The sequence below is a fragment of the Arachis hypogaea genome, chromosome 8 (genome assembly GCF_003086295.3).
Source record: "Arachis hypogaea cultivar Tifrunner chromosome 8, arahy.Tifrunner.gnm2.J5K5, whole genome shotgun sequence".
NCBI classification, from domain to species: domain Eukaryota; kingdom Viridiplantae; phylum Streptophyta; class Magnoliopsida; order Fabales; family Fabaceae; genus Arachis; species Arachis hypogaea.
In genome coordinates, this window is record NC_092043.1 from 3,550,737 (window position 1) to 3,569,918 (window position 19,182).

At 35.5% G+C, this 19,182-nt stretch overlaps 2 protein-coding genes across 3 annotated transcripts; both read left to right on the forward strand.

The window, feature by feature from the left end:
• Positions 1–5,781: 5,781 nt before the first annotated feature.
• On the forward strand, positions 5,782–9,319 carry LOC112705699 (uncharacterized). 2 transcript variants are annotated; one of them, XM_029288247.2, is made up of 7 exons: positions 5,782–6,642; positions 7,026–7,115; positions 7,199–7,279; positions 7,562–7,693; positions 8,131–8,352; positions 8,456–8,548; positions 8,693–9,319. In XM_029288247.2, exons 1-7 carry the CDS (start codon positions 6,379–6,381, stop codon positions 8,741–8,743), a joined length of 933 nt encoding a protein of 310 aa, XP_029144080.1. In that variant the 5' UTR covers positions 5,782–6,378; the 3' UTR covers positions 8,744–9,319. The 2 variants fall into 2 exon arrangements, with proteins under 2 accessions (XP_029144080.1, XP_025612394.1); XM_025756609.3 differs by having other exon boundaries at positions 8,890–9,319.
• A 6,427-nt stretch (positions 9,320–15,746) lies between these two features.
• On the forward strand, positions 15,747–19,179 carry LOC112705700 (uncharacterized). The gene is made up of 5 exons (XM_025756610.3): positions 15,747–17,685; positions 18,033–18,185; positions 18,283–18,354; positions 18,624–18,798; positions 18,903–19,179. The coding sequence occupies exons 1-4, from the start codon at positions 15,958–15,960 to the stop codon at positions 18,732–18,734; spliced, it is 2,064 nt and encodes a 687-aa protein (XP_025612395.1). The 5' UTR covers positions 15,747–15,957; the 3' UTR covers positions 18,735–18,798; positions 18,903–19,179.
• The last annotated feature ends 3 nt before the right edge of the window (positions 19,180–19,182 follow it).

Consider the following 19,182-nt stretch of genomic DNA (forward strand, 5'->3'; position numbering starts at 1 on the left):
AGGAGTAATTTTATTATGGATGATCTATTGAGGAACTCTCTCAAGAGCTACTAGGTGTTATTCCGGGCCCCATGATAGACAGTCACAAAATAAGTGGACTATCAATCTTATTTGATTTCAGAATATTGTTTGTGGACAGTTGAAGGAGCACCTGCTACATTACACCTAATGAGCGGATATTTTATACACTTTTTGGTAGTATTTTCTTAGTGTTTTTAGTAAATTTTGTTAAGTTTTATTATGTTTTAGTAGGTTCTAGTGCAAAAATTACTTTTTGGATGCTACTTTGAGTTTTTGTGATTTTTCTATGATTTTAGGTGATTTGTGGGTGAATTTGGCAAGTTTTTGCAAAGTCTGGTTCAGAGGCAACAAAAGGATAGCAGATGCTGTTAGATCCTGACCTTTGTGTATTCAAACGAGCATTTCTGGAGTTACAGAGATCCAATTGATATGCTCTCAATGGAATTAGAAATCTAACTTCCAAAGCTTTCCAGAAATATATAATAATTCATACCTTTTTTTGGAAATAACTGGCCAAACTGGGCGTTGAACGCCTAACTTACTCATTTTCTGGCATTCAACGTCCCAAGAGGACCAAAGCCCGCATTGAACGCCCAAGACTGGCATTCAAAGCCACCAAGGGAGCACCAAGGCAATGTGGATACCTCCTAGTGGGCGTTCAATGCCCACTCACTCAAGTTGGACACCAAGCTCAACCCACACTCGCCATGTGGGTCCAGAAGTGGATTTTTGCACCTTTAGCTTAGTCTATTTTATTTTTGTAATTTCTAATTATTATTAATATCTTTTTAGGTCTAGTATTAGTATAAATAGAAAGAAGATCACCTTTGTTAGGGACTTTTGATCTTCAGCTTCTCAGAACTTATCTTTTTTGTAAATTATGAGCGGCTAAACCTCCTAGGTTAAGGATAGGAGCTCTGCTTATTCCTATGGATTAATATTATTACTTTTCTACTTTAATATATGTTTGATTTGATTCTATGGTGTATTTTTGTTCTTCATCTTCATAAATCTAGGGGTGGAACGATAGTCTGACCCCTTTTTCTACTTGAGTTCTTTACGAGTCTTGACTCGGATAGTATTCAGCTATAGCTTGAGAGTACATCACAGGTTCAAACAAGATACTTGAGCTAATTGGGATATGTGACATGAAATCTCGTTAGTCAGGGATAACTGAGGTTTCTGTGGCTCCAGGGCTAGAATCATAGAGCGTCATTCTCTGATCCAGAAGATCCGACCTTGTTTGTGGCGTTTTGAGTAGGATCATCAGAGATTGAATTGCGTGAGCTTCATCCTCTACCAAATTGACTGACCTATTCGGGCATTTGATTTGGATCCGAGGAGATTAACGACCACGACCCATGGCTTAATCACTTACAATCTTGCCATTGAATGAATTACTCATTGTTAAAGTAGTCAGTAAGAAGTACCAATTCGGAAGAACAAGCATCTCTGAGGCCTTAACTGTTTCCTTACTATTGTTTCTACGTCAATTCTTTATTTCTTTTATTATTGTTTTGTTTATGCACCTACAACAACAACAATCAACTTTTTGTTCGCCTGACTAAGATCTGCAGGATAACCACAGCTTACTCAATCCAGCAATCCTCGTGGAATTCGACCCTCACTCACCTGAGGTATTACTTGGATGACCCGATGTATTTTCTGGTTCATTTGTTCGAGTTTCATTTTTGCGCACCAACACCAGAGGATACATCATGTAATTTGTTGGGGTATTCTATTTTCGGATGCCTCTGACTCTCAGGAGTGGAGCACATGAATGGTTGTGCTTCGTCTTCTTGAATCTCTATCTCTGGACTAACTTCTTCTAAGTCTTCAACCATGATATGTCTTGGAGGTTGTACACCCTCCTCAACATCAATTTCAAGTGTCTTGGAAGGAGGCTCTATGACTTGAGGTTCAAATGGAGGTTCCGTATCTCCTAAGTCTTCAACTACTTCTTCCTCTTCAACTATCATGGCTTCCTCCACTTGTTCCAATACAAAGCCATGTTGCTCGCTGTTCACCGAAGTTTCTAGCTTCTCCTTTATGCTGCGTTCTTCAGTAAATTCTCCATATGAAGCCATGTGAGTTCCTTGAGTGTCCGGATGTCGAGAGTCTAGTCGACTTATCGCTTGGCCCAGTTATTGAATGGTTGCATTAAGTCGATCCATTGTTTCCTTAAAACGATCCTTTGACTCTTGTTCCGCTTGGCTATCATAAGTAGGATCATAGTGTTCTTGGATTGATGGATATGGACATGGTGTATATTGAGGTAGTGGTTCTAGGTATGGCTCATATGGTGGTTGATATGGTGGATAAGGGTTAGGGTCATATGAAGGTGACTGGTGAAAAGGGGCTTGTGAGTTTGGTGGTCCAAAGCTATGTTGAGGAGGGGGTTCATAGGCGTTTGGTGGTGGTTGTTGATAATCAAAAGAGCGCTCACCATAGCCATTATCTTGATATGCTTCTTGGAATGACTCTAGGTCATAGTATATTGGCAGAGGCTGTTGCCAAGAGGGTTGATCAAATCCCTGTGGCTCCTCCCATCTTTGATTTTTCCAACCTTGATGCTTGTTCCTATTAGAGCTTCCATTCCCTACAACAACATTGGAACCAAACTTGAAACCAAAGGGGTGAGAATTCATAATAGCTAAAGAAATTAAAATAAAAAACTAATAAAAAATTAATGAAAATAAACTCCTAAAACTTATAAACACTGACAACAATATAAGATAAAGATTTGAAAAAGGTTTAAATTTTAAAATTTGAATTTTGAATTTTAGAATTTTAAATATTGAAATTTGAAATTTTGATTTTGAAATAAGATAAGATAAGATTTTGAAAAAGATATGATTTTTGAAAAGATTTGAATTTTGAAATTTAAAACTAAGATAAGATAAGATAAAAATTTTAAAATAAAAATGTGAATTTTTTTTTGTAATTTTCGAAAAAATCAATTAAAATAAAGAGAAAAGACATTTTTGAAATTAATGAGGAAAGAGAAAAACAATAAAATGACACAAAACTTAGAATTTTTAGATCAAAGCAAAGAAAATAAACAAGAAAAATATTTACAATAACCAATAATAAGGCACACGTTTGCAATTCCCCGGCAATGACGCCATTTTGACGATTGGATTTTCTGTCGGTAAAGAAATTTAAAAATATAATCGCATTGTAAGTATAGCTTCTAAACCAACAGAGAATCCTTTCATACAAAAGTTTTGTTTGTCACTTAAGCAAACCTAACAAAAATAAATAACCGAAGTATTCAAACCTCGGGTTGTCTTCTCAAGGAATTGCAGGGAGGTGTGTTTTATTATTGGTTATGGAAAATATTATTTTTGGGTTTTTGAAAGGTTTGAACAAGAGAAATAAATTGCAGAAATTAATAAATCAATAGCTAAGAAAACTCTTGGTAAGGTATGGAAATTAGAAGTCCTATCCTAGTTATCCTTATCAATTGTGATGAGAATTGCTCGTTGCTCCCACTTAGTCAACCTCTAACTATGAAGGTAAGTCAAGTGGATAAATCAATATAAATCCTCAAGTCCTAGTCAATTCCCAAAAAAAGACTAGAGTTAGTGGAATTCAAGTCAATTAGCAACTCTCAATTATCAATCAACAAAAGAGTTTGATAACTCAAGAGTCTCTAATTACTCAACCAAAGCCAAGAATATAGAAAGCTAAATAAAAATCATATATCTGAAATACCTCAAATTGCATTAATAAAAGAAATCAAATCTAACATGGAAAAGTTCATAAATTAAATTGGAAAAATAAATAAAAGGAACATTGAACCTGGAAATTGAGAAGTAGAAATCTTAATCCTAAAAAAAAATCCTAAATCCTAAAACCTAAGAGAGAGGAGAGAGCCTCTTTCTCTAGAAAAACTACATCTAAAACTAAAATTATAAATTTGAATGTTGTGTGAATTGAATGAATGGATGGATTCCCCCACTTTATAGCCTCTAATCTGTATTTTCTGGGCAAAAAACTGGGTCAAAAACAGCCCAGAAATTGCCTCCAGCGATTTCTGGTACGTACAGGTCGCTACAAAGTCACGCGGAAGCGTCGTCCACGCATTGACGTGGATTGGGTTTTTGCCCGGTCACGCGTCCGCGTGATCCACACGTTCGCGTCACCTGGCTTTAGGGCAGTTATGACAAATTATATATCGTTGCAAAGTCCCAGATGTTAGCTTTCCAACGCAACTGAAATTGCATCATTTGGACTTCTATAGCTCAAGTTATGGTCGATTTAGTACCAGGAGGTCAGGTTGGACAGCTTTAGCAGTTCCTTCAATTTCTTGTATTCCTTCCACTTTTGCATGCTTCCTTTCCATCCTCTAAGTCATTCCTGCCCTGTAATCTCTGAAAACACTTAACACACATATCACAACATCTAATGGTAATAAGAGATGATTAATATTAGCAAATATAAGGCCAAAGAAGCATGTTCTCAATCATATCACAAAGTTAGGAAAGGAAAATGTAAAACCATGCAAATAGTATGAATAAGTGTGCAAAGGCTTGATAAAAATCACTAAAATTAGCACAAGATAAACCATAAAATAGTGGTTTATCAAGTATTAGCTTTCGACATTTAACCCCTCTTGATTACCTTCAAGTGACATATTTAGGTTAGCCATCATCCTTCTAATGTTTTCCCTAACCACCCCACTTAAAGGGGTATCATCAATAATATTTGCAGAAATTTTTCCACCTAACTCAACTTGAAAAGTAAATAATTCCAACTGATAGACATTTGTCCAATGGTTACACCAAACCCTAATAAAACGTATGTCCTCATCGTCACGTAACCAATTCCTAATTTACAAAAAACATAAAATCTTATCAAAATCACCATCAAATAAAAAAATAACAAAATAATAATAACAATACAATTATGATATACTTTTTGTAAAATAAAGTGTTATCTACTTTCGGACGGATAATTGTAGTAAATTTTTTTCACTCTTTTTGTATTGTTGACCAATGACATACAATATCAAATTCTTCAACGCTGTTCGACTTTCGACTTTAGGTGGCACATATGCAAATACTGATTAAATAGAACTGAACATGATAGATCCCTATTGATCATGTATTATTTCACAATTATAATGAATGGATAAAAATGGAATTCCAAACATTATATAGAGTAAGCAGAAGATCAGGGTAAATGGAGAAGGATGAGTTACTTGTAGTGATTTTAGTTTCCAATCGGTCTCGCTGAGATTTTATTAAGGAACCTGCTTGAAGTTTGTCGAAGAAAGCGGCGAACTTCGTATATTACAGAAAGTTCGTCGAGGAAAGCGGCGATCCTTGTGAAAAATGATAAGGTTTGCTGAGGGAAGCGACAAACTTGCTCCCGATACAAAAAAAAAATTTAAAAACTAAAGTTAGAATAATTTTTCTGTGAAGATAATTTTTTTATTTTATATAAAAAAATTAAAATTATCATGTCTCACTTCACACATTTTAGCACTGCAAGTGTTGCGGTCAACACCATATCTAGCTTCCACATGTCGCTCTCTGATTAGCGCAATTAGGGCTGGAAGTGAGTCGAGTTGAGTCGCGCTAGACCAAACTCAAGTTCAGCTCACAAAAATTGAGCTTGGCTCATTTCTTAAGCTCAAGCTTAACTCACCGAAATCTCACGAATTGGCTCAAATAATAAGAATATAATCTATAATTCTATATCAATAAATTATAACTTATATATTTAAAAGATATTTAAAAAGATCAATTTTATATATTGTTTATCTATCAATAAATTATAAATTTTTTATTTATGTCTTACATCAAAATTATATATAAAAAATAAATATAAAATTTTAAATAATTAAGATCATATATATATAATCGAGCTCGCTTGTGAGCTAATAAATTGAACTTATCCAAACTCAAATTCAACTCATTTAATTTTAAATTTAGGCTCAAATTTAACTGATTAGCTTACAAATTTATCTTATCGAATTATTAAAGAGGGAAACTCGAGTTGACTCTGACTTGACGCGCTTCCTGTTCTAACCGCACCTCTTGGATCAAGCTTAGCCAACAAAAACAATATGCCACCAGAGACAGCACCTTGTAACAATGGTAAAATGGTAATTGTAATACTAAAGGTGGCACGTGCAAGGGTTGGTGTTAAGCACTTAACCTCATCCTTGGACCCTGGGCAATGAAGCCTCAGGGTAAGAGTTTCTGCTGCCGCTTCTCCAATTACAATGGAAGCACAACTACACAAGCACTGCATTTCCAATATTAATAGGTTCGGGCTCTCAGTTTGACATATTCATTCATTCATTCAACTATTTACCTCAACTGGTTCTTGCTCTACCTGCCAGCTATGAATACCTTGACAGGGAAACCTACCTTCATTCCTCAACTACTTGTTTCTTCTTCTTCTTCTTCTTCTTCTTCTTCTTCTTCTTCTTCTTCAAATTGCGCTTCAACCACTCTTGTTTCCTTCCCGATTCGTTCGCCCTCATCAATTAGAATCTCCACGCATAATCGAAGATTCGCTTTCAGAGTTGAAGCTTACGATTCCTCTAACAACGACAGTTCCAGTTCTAACGCTGCCGGCGACTCCAAGCCCCCAAATGGCACTCTCGTAACTCTTCTTATCCCTTTACTCCAACCCTATCCAAAATACCCTTTTTTAAATCATTATTATCAATTATCGATAAATTATTATTTTAAAATTATTGGATATATATATATATATATATATATATATATATATATATATATATATATATATATATATATTATTTGGATATGGATTTTTGTTTTCTTGGAACTGCAAAGCCCTCTACAAGGGTATTATGAATGAATCTAATGTTCAAAAATTTCCTTATCAAATCACTTTTTAGCTCTTTTACTTATTGTGGTTGAGGTTCTGCGGTTCATTTTCTAAGATAATTATTTACTGCTGTCTAATTTTTTTTTATGATTGTATTAATGATTAGTGATTATACATTTTGAAATAACTAGTCGAAGAGTAGGAGAGATATTTTACTGGAGTATGTTAAGAACGTGCAGCCAGAATTTATGGAATTGTTTGTGAAAAGAGCACCTCAACAGGTATATAGATGGTGTTCTTGATATGAATTTTTATGTTTTTATACCATACACATTTATTGAATGTAGCTTGTGTTGGTGATTAGGTTGTGGATGCAATGCGACAAACAGTGACGAATATGATTGGAACACTGCCGCCTCAATTTTTTGCAGTAACAATTACAACTGTAAGATTGTTATGAGTTGCTCATTCTGTTGCCATAATTTGTTAACTTTTACCATTTTATGATAAACAGTGTATGTGAGCTTCCACAAAGATTATGATAGTTATATTTTGGTGGATAGCTATTTTCTTGACATCTTTGAGAAATGTTTCTTTCCCTTACAGTACATGCCTGAGCTTAATGAGAAATGTATTGATGCTGGGTTGAATTGTAGTTTTCATCTTTTGTTTTGTCTAGGTCTATCAATCTTACTTAATTCAATGGAACCATTTTCCTTTTATTTAGGTAGCTGAAAACCTTGCACAGCTCATGTACAGTGTCATGATGACCGGATACATGTTCAGGAATGCACAATACCGTTTGGAGTTGCAAGAAAGTTTGGAACAGGTTGCTCTTCCAGAGATGCAGGATAAGAAGGTAACAATATGTCCTTTTTTCCCCTATTATTTTTGGAATTTTTGGAGAAAAAAAAAGGGGGGGGGGGGTTTACTTTGTGTTTAAAGTATACCTAAGTGCTAGAATATTTAAGGGTGCTTTTACTCCTTTGAGACTTGAATACTTATTTGGATGACACTGGTTGGTCCGTGTATTGTGTTCTATGCTACCCTTTTCCCTCCTTATATGATTCCAGTCGGAGTTGCTTAGAAGGAAAGAAAAAATTATGGGGGACTTTAATGTTTGGTTGGCTTTGAGCACAAGAACGAAGAGGATTAAGTCTTGGGAATCTGATGTTTAAGAAATTTCTATGATGCCTTGTACTTTAGTTTTCCTTTAGTGACTATATCATTATGGTATAAACTCAGATTAAGCATGCTTATGTACATGCTTTGGATTATACTCTTAAAATGTTGCAGGATGTGCCAGACTATGCACCTGGTACACAGAAGAAGCATGTTTCAGGTGAAGTCATTCGTTGGAACAATGTATCTGGGGCTGAGACAATAGATGCTAAAAAGTATATTGAGTTACTTGAAGCAGAGATAGAGGAGCTGAATCGTCAAGTTGGGCGACAATCTAACAATGCACAAAATGAGTTGTTGGAATATCTAAAATCTCTCGAGCCTCGCAATCTGAAGGTTAATTAATTCTACATTTGTTGTCGATCCCTAATATAGCTTTTATTGTAAAGTTTTTTATTGTCAATAATATGCCATAATAGCCATTCATTTTAATGTGTAGGATTTGACTAGTAGTGCTGGGGAGGATGTTGTGTTTGCGATGAATACTTTTATAAAGCGCCTACTGGCTGTTTCAGATCCTAGCCAGATGAAGGTTTGTCTCTGCAGTTATCACAATCTCCTTTTCTTCTTAACCCATTTGATGTATACATCAGATCATCGAATATTATACCCAAACCTAGTCATCTATCGAAGTTGTCTCGGTGTAATTGTGAATTTTTTTCTTCCCACTTTTAAGGTTGTACGTGTCTCAAAGATACTAAGGTGGAACTCATTTTTGGCAAAATAAGTTCGTACTCTTTTTTTAATTTGACTGGGATGCTGCTCATGTGAATCCTACTTCTATTTGGTCATGTGATGCTAGGTAACTTGGGAATGATTCTATTTGTATCATTTGAGCCTTGTGTGTAACCTACTTCAATTATCATTTTACAGACTAGTGTGACTGAGACGAGTGCACCGGAACTCGCCAAACTTCTTTATTGGTTGATGGTGGTTGGGTACAGCATTCGCAATATTGAAGTTCGTTATGACATGGAAAGAGTACTTGGCACTCCTCCAAAGCTTGCCGAGTTGCCTCCAGGTGAAAATGTTTAAGCAGTCTTGATAATGTCCCAAGTTGCAGCTCAATAGATTTTCCACTTCTTATCTGATTTGCTGATGTTTCAGTCATGAACTAAAGGTAAAGGATGCTACATTTTTCAGAGCCCCTAAGTACGCTAGGAAGATATATCTTTATTTATTGTAATAGTTGACATATCCGGTTAAACTTTCTATCGATAGTTATACTGAAGAGATAAGATGTCAAGGTTGATTGATATCCATTCCTGAAGTTGTTCTATGCATCCTTGATTTTCATTCATAATATTTGGCAGTCTCTACTCTCAACTGTGAACAAATATTTCAAATGCAGCTATTTAATTTTGTTATATAATATAGCACGTTCATATGATACTACCACTTATACCCATCTCCAAAATAGATTCCAGTGCAAAAAAGTTGATACGCAATGAATATATCGTGACGACTATGATCCTGCATGTATTATAGATTTATAGTACACAAAATTTGACACGTATAGGACAAAGTGACAACTATTTGAAGATGAAGACATTAAATATTTGAAGAATTTCTGAGAGATTAATATCTAATAAATTCCCGCGGAAACAAGTAAAAAAACTCTACTGGCCATTAAAACAAATAAGGAAGAATGGATAAAAGTTAGTATACACGAATTTTTATATGGTAGATAGATGTATATTTTAATTTTTTAATGAGTTATTTGTATATATTAATATCAAACGATAATAGTTGCCAAGTGGTTGTGTGCATTGTCTGACGTGTCCCTTTTGATGATACGATAAAAAATAAGGATTGTATTATTGAATTTGTTAAATTTAAATTAAAAAAATTAATAAGTGACTATTGTTTATTCTCTTATTTTTTTTTAAATTACTTCGAACACAACTCTAACAGAGGGTGAAAAAAAAAATTATTCCTTCGTTCTTTTCATTCTCTTCCTTACTAGTCTTCGTTCTATGAAATTAAAAAGAAATCTCTTCCGTATATCTTTTTCGCATCTCTTGTAATAGGGATTTGTAAATCTTAAGGTATCAAAATGTCACAATCTCAATGAAGAAAGAACATACCTCATGCTTGTGTGAGTGGTTGTGGTGGCTCGTCTTCTGCGCCGAAGAATAGAAAGAAGGATAAGTTCGACTACAACAACGACAAGTATCTGCAAGGGAGGTATGTGAATTTTCGTTTTGTTTATGATGATAAATGCTATAAATCTTATGTAAAAAGGCTAAAATTGTCCTCGAATTCATGATGCAGAAGGTTGAATTGAGGTATGATTATTTCATTTATGTTGATGAAGTTGTTGATGCTGGAAAAGATTGTGAGATTCAAGAGCAGAGTGAAGAAAGCAAATGAAAGTCTCTAGAAGAAAGCAACTGAAAGATAGAAGAAGAAATGAAGATATTGCAGACAATTGATGAGATTAATCAAGAATTGAATAGTATTAGAAAATGGGTACAGTATGTATACTTAGGAATAAGTATATATATTCTGTGGTTGTTTATTAACACATTTCATCAATAATTGTAATTCCCTGTAAGTGTAGAAGGGAAAATATGTGATAAAGGTTGTCTTGTAGCTTTAATTTCTATCAATATTTAAATACAAATGTTTGTTTCAATTTTATTTCTAGTACAAATTCAGTTCAATAAACAACTGAAGAGCTAATTCATAATAATCAACACTTGATCAACAAAAGGATGAACAATAAGTAAGCATAACTAGAAACTGCCATTAAAAACCAACTAAAACACAAGTCATGAAACCAGAGGCTTAAACACAAAACTACCATTCACATTACAAAATAACAAGCAACAAGTCTATGCCTATAGGCATCAAAACAGAGGTCTAAATCAAAACAATGTTGTCTAAATCCAAACCACAAAGGTGCAGGTCTAAATTACAATACCAAAATCATAAGCCTAAATGAAAAGAACAATTGCCTAAATCCAAACCACAAAGCTGCAGGTCTAAATCAAAACAATGAAGTAATTCGTCTAAATCATAACACTAACGCAACAATTATCCTTTACCAACACAAACAGTAACACCAAAGGAACTATTTCTGAGTTGCAGCCCTTGATCCACTACCACTTGCTGATTTTATTCCACCTACTGTTTTTATACTTGATCCACTTTTTGCATTTGTTCCACCTTTTGCACTTGAGCCATCCTTTACCAGTAGAATAGTTTTTACAACTGAACCAGTTTTATTATTAGAATTTTTTTTTTGGGTTTGCAACTGGACTATCTTTTGCATTTGGACCACTTGCAACTGGGCCACTCATACTAAGGGCTAGTGGTGAGGGTCTTGGGCCACTGATGGGTTATTGGATCAGGCCTGAAGTGGGTATAAATTTTAGGAACCTTTCTCTCATTGAAGGACTTACAGCATTCATTGTCTCAATACTAACAACTGGCTAAACCCTAACACTTGAACTAGAATTGTTAGATAAAGGTGGGGTTTTGTTGACTTATGATGCTGCCTTTCCAGTGTTCTGAAAAAAATAACATACTCAAGTGGTGAGATAACATGTGATTTAGTGCATTTTCATATGAACATCCTATACCATGTCACCTGGAGTTGTTGGTTTTGTGGATTTGCTGTTGCAGCTGTTGACACTACTACTTCCTTATCCAGAATATCATCCTTCTTTTGTTGACAAGTCCTACTATTATGACCAGACTACAAAAACAAGTTCAAGTGAGTAGAACTAGTTTTAAACATACTATTTAAGCAATCAATAAGATTTTCAATAACAATTTTGGCTAATAGTCATACCTCTCCAAATCTGCCAAATCAACAGTAACTTTAGTTGGATACTTTTTAACCTCATATATATTTTTGACATCATCTCCAGACCATATGGGAATCTACTTATTGCTCTCTTCCTTCTCTCTCTCAAACCTATTTAATTGTCTTGGAGCAACAGTTCCAATATATTCAGATTGATCTTTTATTTCTTGCTATGATCTTTTTTACATATGTTCTTACTTCTTTTAACATTGTGATGATGGATTTACCTCTGTATTTCACAATCTTATCATTGAATCTTTTGCAGTTGTTGTTAGTAATGTTGTCAATCTTTGGCCACTCACTAAAATGAGCATTTGTCTACTGTTTCGAATCAAGCTTGTTCAGATACTCCCACGCACCAGAATTGATCCTTTGCATCCTGAACATCGCAATGTCAAACTCTTGAGTTGTGGTGGCTCTGCAACACTCCCACACTGCCTCTTTGGGTTGTTTGTCCTTCCATTTCTTTGTGAAATTGTTCCAAATGTGCATATCACAAAAACGATAATGAACTCTGGGCATAACTTGTTGCATTGTCGGAATACGACCCTGTTCAATTAACATGTGAGTGATTAATATAATTTAAGTTTATTTGAATTTAACAAAGATTAACTACATACCTTATGTTGCTCACTAATGAAGTTCCAGCCATGCACTTTGTAGTTGTCCAAGTCGTTGTGTAAATGCTCCAGGAACTATTTTCAGTTATTTCTAGTTTTTGAATCCACCACGGCGTAGGCAATTGGAAAAATCTTATTCTTCGCATCTTGACCTATTGTAGTGAGTAGCTGTCCTCTATAGAACCTCTTCAAGAATTGGCCATCAAGGCCAATGAATGGTCTATACCCTAGGACAAAACCCTTCTTACATGCCTCAAAAGAAAGGCAAACTCTCTTGAACAAGGGCATAGAGTCAAGCATTGGTGTGGTATCCAAATGCACAGTTGATCCTAGATTTGCAAGTAGTATTTGGTTAAAGTAATCCCTAAACTCAGCATATTGTTCTCTCTGATCTTTCAATATTTTTCCTTGTCTTTTTCATGGCCTTATGGATCTTATTATAATTAATAGCCACATTGAACTCCTTCTTAAACCAAGTTTCAGCCTCAGCACAAGTGATTTTTTGTTGGTCTCGAATCTTTTCTTCTAGCAACTCTATAACCCACACCCTATTTGTAGTCTTGTTACTATGTCTTCTAACATAGATATGCTGATCCATAAAAGTATTTACTTGATAGCTCCTCAGCTCATTTGACCTGGAACAATATATGTTCTAGGGACAATTCACGTCCTAACAAATTACCTTGCATCTTGTAGGCTCTACCCTGCTGAACTTGATACTTCTTTTCATTTGAATATTATACTTTCTCACTGACCTCTTAAACTCATCCATGGTAGCAAACTTCATCCCAAGCTCTAGATGAACTTGGCCAAAAGATACTGTTAGATTTTTTTGAGGCCACATATTGTGATTCCTATCATAATCATCCTCACAATCAGATGACATTAGATTGTGTAAATCTTTATATTCGTATTGATAGTAGTCAGAGTCAGAATCACTGTCATCATATGAATGAGAGGAATCAGGCTCCACACGAAGAACAAAGATCTTTGGTGCCTCATTCCTTCCTCCTTCCACAAACATTTGACTAGTGGGTGTTGGCCTTTTATACAGTGCTCTTCTGTTCTTCTGATTGCTTTTAGATCGTTGGGTGGACACTTTATTCTAACCTGTTTGTGAAGTTAGACCCATTGCATCATTAACTCCACATTCAGGTTGTGTTTGGACTTCAATGTGGCCTTTGGCGGAATTTTGGGATACATTAGGAGGATGGACTTAGGCTTCACTTTGCTGCTAGGTGGTGTTTTGGTTAACGTTTGGGAATTGGGATTGTGGCATTGGTTGGTTGTAGATATAGGCTTGAGAGATGCTATTTTTTGGCTTTGATTGCAACTTTGGTTGGTTTTATTTTTCCTATTTTCATTCTTACTATCTATCTTTTTTTTTTGGAGTTGAATTTCTATGGATTTCTATCTTATTTCTTTTTTTTGTGGAGTTTCTTATGGTATAAGTTGTTCAACAGTGTCAAAAATTGGGTTTGACTCATCATCTACATCTATCACTTCAACTTCAATTCCTCAGGTAAATCAACAGTATGATCCCAATAAACATGGCATATTCTCCTATTTTCAATAACAAATTTATCCATTCAAACTACATCATTGTCAAGTCTAATTAAATGTAAACAATTGGATATTTCATTCTCAATCCAATAAAAATCTTTAAAAAAAGCATACCCAAAATCCTTAAATAACCCCACTATGAAATATGTATTAAGAGTTTCGACATTCACTCTTAGAATTACAACAACCACCCCTCCAATATATTTCATAATTCTATTCATGTTTCTCTCAAATCGTCCCTTATGATGATACACAAAAGTTATATGATTTGTCATTTATTTATCAAAAAATTCTCAATCAAAGTATAGAACAACCAAAACCTAATTAACATCAACCACTAATGAACAACATTTTCAGTAAACCATAAACCAAAGTCAACATTTAACAAGGGAGAAGCATTACCTTTGATCGTGCCCACTTTGAACTTTTCTCATTCGCCTACTACCCTATGTGTGGACTTCTACGCTTCTCGCCTTATCATGTTTGCTTTCAAAATAGAATGAAAGTGACAAATTGCAACAAATTCGAATGGAAAGACTTCAAAAATTCACTCTTTAATTTTGTTTTATTAGAGAATTTAAAGAAAAAAAATCTCTTTGAGTACTTCAAGCACTCAATAATATTAGTACTTGTTTGTACATAGAATAAGTAAGAAATTATTTTGTTTTAGAGAGTAAATACTTTATTACTGTCATGGTTGACATTTATAAGTTTTTTTATGCACAATTCATTTGAAATAAATAACACATATTCCTTAATCTTAATTATTACCAACAATTTTATAATAAAAAATTGTATATACTTACAGACTACAAAATCTAATAGGATGTTCTAATATACAATGTGTAGAGAAGTAGTGGTTGAAACAGAATATTTAAATTTGATAATTCATCTCATACTATTTTAGAAATTTCTGAAACAGAAATATTGAAATGTCATGCTGACAGATGTAAATAATTAGTGAAATAAATTTTTATGTCTTGAATAAAAAAGGATTTATATACTAATATTATTTATTGATGTAAGTATTTTGTGTATAAATTGATGCATTTTCATATCATAACACAGGTACATGCGAACACTACTTAAGATAGATAATAAAGAATGATTTGACGACCTATTTTCTACATTTGATTTCTGATTCAACAATAGAGTTTGGTAAATTTAATTCAATGCAGCAACAAATACATTCAAGTGGAATAGTATTTGTCGTGAACAATATTTTCCAGTAAACCATAAAACAAAATTAACAATTAACAATGAAAGGAAGCATTATCTTTAATCACGTCTGATACTGAAGTTTCTTTGTTCGCCTATACCTGCGTGTGGATTTTTATGCTTCTCGTCCTTTTACGTTTGTCTTTAGAATAGAACGAAAGTGATGAACTACAACAAACTTAATTGTAAAGTGTTCAAAAATTCACTCTTATTATTTACTTTCTGTTAAAACATGTTTTTATTCAACGTAATTTATGAAAATGAAAAGATATATCTTATAAAACTTTTTTTCTTTTTTAATTTAATAATGTAATTTTTATTTTTTATTAAGTCATCAAAAAAGTCATATCATACAATAAGGTGTCATCTAATGTTGTAAAAAATATTCAGACAATAGAAAAATAAAAATGATAACAAAATTTGATATTAATGTGTACAAATAATTCATTAAAATATTATAATATACATCTATTCACCGTATAAAAAATGTATTTTGTCCATTCTTCCAAAGAAAAAAACCCTCTCTCATGCGCACAACACACTCATAGGACTACGCAGAGTGCAAAGATTCCATGCCTTTGTTTCGTTAACGAAGTAACGAACTTAACCCCCTTCAAACCAACAGTAACAACCAAATAATAATAATAAAAGTTGAAATAATAATAATAAAAGTTGAAGGTTCTTATTTTGTGCATTGAGTGAATTAGTGTGGGTCTTATCTCTAACATGTTCCTTTTGCCACCACATCTTACCACTCCATTCCCTTCTACCCGCTCCACCTACTACTTCCCCACCACCCGCCACCACCAACCACCACCTCCTTCCGCCGCCAACCCCTTGATCTCTTCCTCCGTCGCAACCGCTGCCCCACTCATCGCCGATGAGGGCCCCAACGACATTCTCCCCCTCCAGAACCGCCGCTATGACTTTACTCCACTCCTCAACTTCCTCTCCTCCAATTCCAATTCTGAACCAGAAAACAACTCGCCTTCCCCCACTCAACTTGACCCAACTGAGTTCCAACTCGCCGAGTCATACCGAGCCGTGCCAGCACCACTCTGGCACGGTCTCTTGAAATCCCTCTGCTCCTCTTCTTCATCCATAGGACTCGCATACGCCGTCGTTTCGTGGCTCCAAAAGCATAACCTCTGCTTCTCCTACGAGCTCCTCTACTCCATCCTCATCCACGCGCTCGGTCGCAACGAGAAGCTCTATGAGGCATTCTTGCTCTCCCAGCGGCAGGTCCTCACTCCCTTAACCTACAACGCGCTCATCGGCGCGTGTGCCAGAAACGGCGACCTCGAGAAAGCCCTTAACTTGATGTCTCGAATGCGCCGCGACGGGTTCCAACCTGATTTCGTGAACTACAGTTCCATCATTCAGTCGCTCTCGCGCTCTAACAGAATCGATTCTCCGATTCTGCAGAAGCTTTATAGGGAGATTGAGAGTGATAAGATTGAGGCCGATGCGCACCTTCTTAATGACATCATTTTAGGGTTTTCGAAAGCCGGTGATGCTACTCGCGCTTTGAAGTTTCTTGCTATGGCTCAGGGGAATGGGTTGAGTCCAAAGTCAGGGACTTTGGTTGCGGTTATTTTGGCTTTGGGGAATTCCGGTAGGACTGTTGAAGCCGAAGCACTTTTTGAGGAGATTAAGGATAATGGGTTGGAACCTAGGACCAAGGCTTATAATGCTTTGCTTGCAGGTTATGTAAAAATGGGGTCTTTGAAGGATGCGGAGTTCATTGTTTCCGAGATGGAGAGAAGTGGTGTTTTGCCCGATGAGCAAACTTATAGTCTCTTGGTTGATGCTTATGCTCATGCTGGTAGGTGGGAGAGTGCTAGGATTGTGTTGAAGGAGATGGAGGCTTGCAATTTGCTGCCGAATTCTCATATTTATAGTAGGATCTTGGCTAGTTATCGCGACAAGGGCGAGTGGCAGAAATCATTTCAAGTGCTAAAGGAGATGAGGAACAGTGGGGTTCAGCCTGATAGGCAGTTTTATAATGTGATGATTGATACTTTTGGGAAGCATAACATTCTTGATCATGCGATGGCAACGTTTGAACGAATGCTGTCGGAGGGGATTATGCCAGATACTGTTACATGGAACACGCTGATCGATTGTCACTGTAAGTCAGGGCGCCATGATAGGGCGGAGGAGTTGTTCGATGAAATGCAGCAGAAAGGATACTCGCCTTGTGTCATGACATATAACATTATGATTAATTCTATGGGGGAACAGGAGAGATGGGATGAAGTGACTAAGTTGTTAACTAGGATGCAGAGCCAGGGAGTGCTGCCCAATGCAGTTACATACACTACCCTGGTTGATATTTACGGAAGATCAGGAAGATTTGGCGATGCAATAGAGTGCTTGGAAGTTTTGAAATCGACGGGGTTCAAGCCAACTCCAACCATGTATAATGCCTTGATCAATGCCTATGCACAAAGGGTATGTAAATGTTATCGACACCTTTTGTTATGCTGATTGTATTGTTTTTATTTATCAACTGATATAATAGTAACTAACATGTTGATAGGAAAATTTGCCAGTAAATAATTACTCGCAAGAGTACATTTCAGTTCAACCATGAGGTCTCAGAAACTTACTCGATATCGATTTGTTCTTCATTGGGATCAAGTACTATCAATCAGTATTTGCACAAACTTGTAGTTTTGTGAAAGCATTCTTTGTTCTTCTTCGTTGAAAACTATAAAGCATAGGCTAGGTAAAAAATGCACCATATTGTGAACGAAATGTTAGCTTGAACTTGTATTTGATGAGTATAAATTCTGCAGGGTTTGTCTGAACAAGCAGTAAATGCGTTCAGGATGATGACAGCTGAGGGTTTGACACCCAGTCTTCTAGCTCTAAATTCACTAGTTAATGCATTTGGCGAAGATAGAAGGGAAACTGAAGCCTTTGCTGTGCTGCAGTACATGAAAGAGAATGTATGACTTTTCGTTTCTCTCCTTTTCTGAAGAGAATGCTCTTTAAGCTGTCTTCGGTGATGCAATAATTAGTGTCCTTTGTTCATATCATCTGCAGGGCTTGGAACCTGACGTCGTTACTTACACTACACTTATGAAAGCCTTAATTCGTGTTGAAAAATTTGACAAGGTAAATAACATTGTCATATTCCGCTCGTCTTTTATGTTATAATATTAAGTCTTGAGCAAAAATCATCATCGTTTTTTCCTGTACGTTTCCAAGGGTTGCATTTTTCTGCCACTTCTGTTTATTTCAAACCAAAGTTAAGGTGCCTCAAAATAAACAGATTAGTGAGAAATAACTAAGTTTCATCTTTGAATAAACTATGACCCTATTTCAGTGATAAGTTGTACACACTACACTTAGTACACTATGCTTATATTGTGTTTTGGTTTCAGGTTCCGGCTGTGTATGAAGAAATGGTTATGTCCGGGTGCACCCCAGATCGAAAAGCTAGAGCTATGCTGCGGTCTGCCCTTAGATACATGAAGCAAAGACTAAATTCATAATTAATTAATCAAGCACATTAAATTGCCAAAACAGTGTCAAATTTGCTCCCATGCTCTTTTGGAGGTTAGTTGCAACTTTCTGCTATCTGCTTACAACTGTAACTAGTGCTGAACTGTTAGTTTTGATTCTTTGGTGGTTGTAACAATGTATCATGACTTACATTGTAGGTAATGGTTCGCAGATCAGTTTGCGTGGGATGTGATCATTAGCATATAATTCTTTCTTCTTCTACATTGCATGAATGAGAAATGAGATTGCACAAATTGGGACATGGTACTCTCCCCCCAAAGGAACTTCATTCAGAGGAATTCATGGAAAATAGTTGGTTTCCCATGACGCTGTATTTTATATGTATCAATTTTTGGGATGAATGTATTGTATATGTTCAATGTAAGTAAACTTTGTATGTTAATGCGAGTTTGTGTACATCAGCAAAATTAAAAAGAG

Coding starts and splice junctions, on each gene's coding strand:
- LOC112705699 (XM_025756609.3), top strand. CDS start 6,379: ATGAATACCTTGACAGGGAAACCTACCTTCATTCCTCAACTACTTGTT. Junction 7,116..7,198: donor TGAAAAGAGCACCTCAACAG/GTATATAGATGG, acceptor GTTGGTGATTAG/GTTGTGGATGCAATGCGACA. Junction 7,280..7,561: donor TTGCAGTAACAATTACAACT/GTAAGATTGTTA, acceptor CCTTTTATTTAG/GTAGCTGAAAACCTTGCACA.
- LOC112705700 (XM_025756610.3), top strand. CDS start 15,958: ATGTTCCTTTTGCCACCACATCTTACCACTCCATTCCCTTCTACCCGC. Junction 18,186..18,282: donor TGCAGTACATGAAAGAGAAT/GTATGACTTTTC, acceptor TATCATCTGCAG/GGCTTGGAACCTGACGTCGT. Junction 18,355..18,623: donor GTGTTGAAAAATTTGACAAG/GTAAATAACATT, acceptor TTTTGGTTTCAG/GTTCCGGCTGTGTATGAAGA.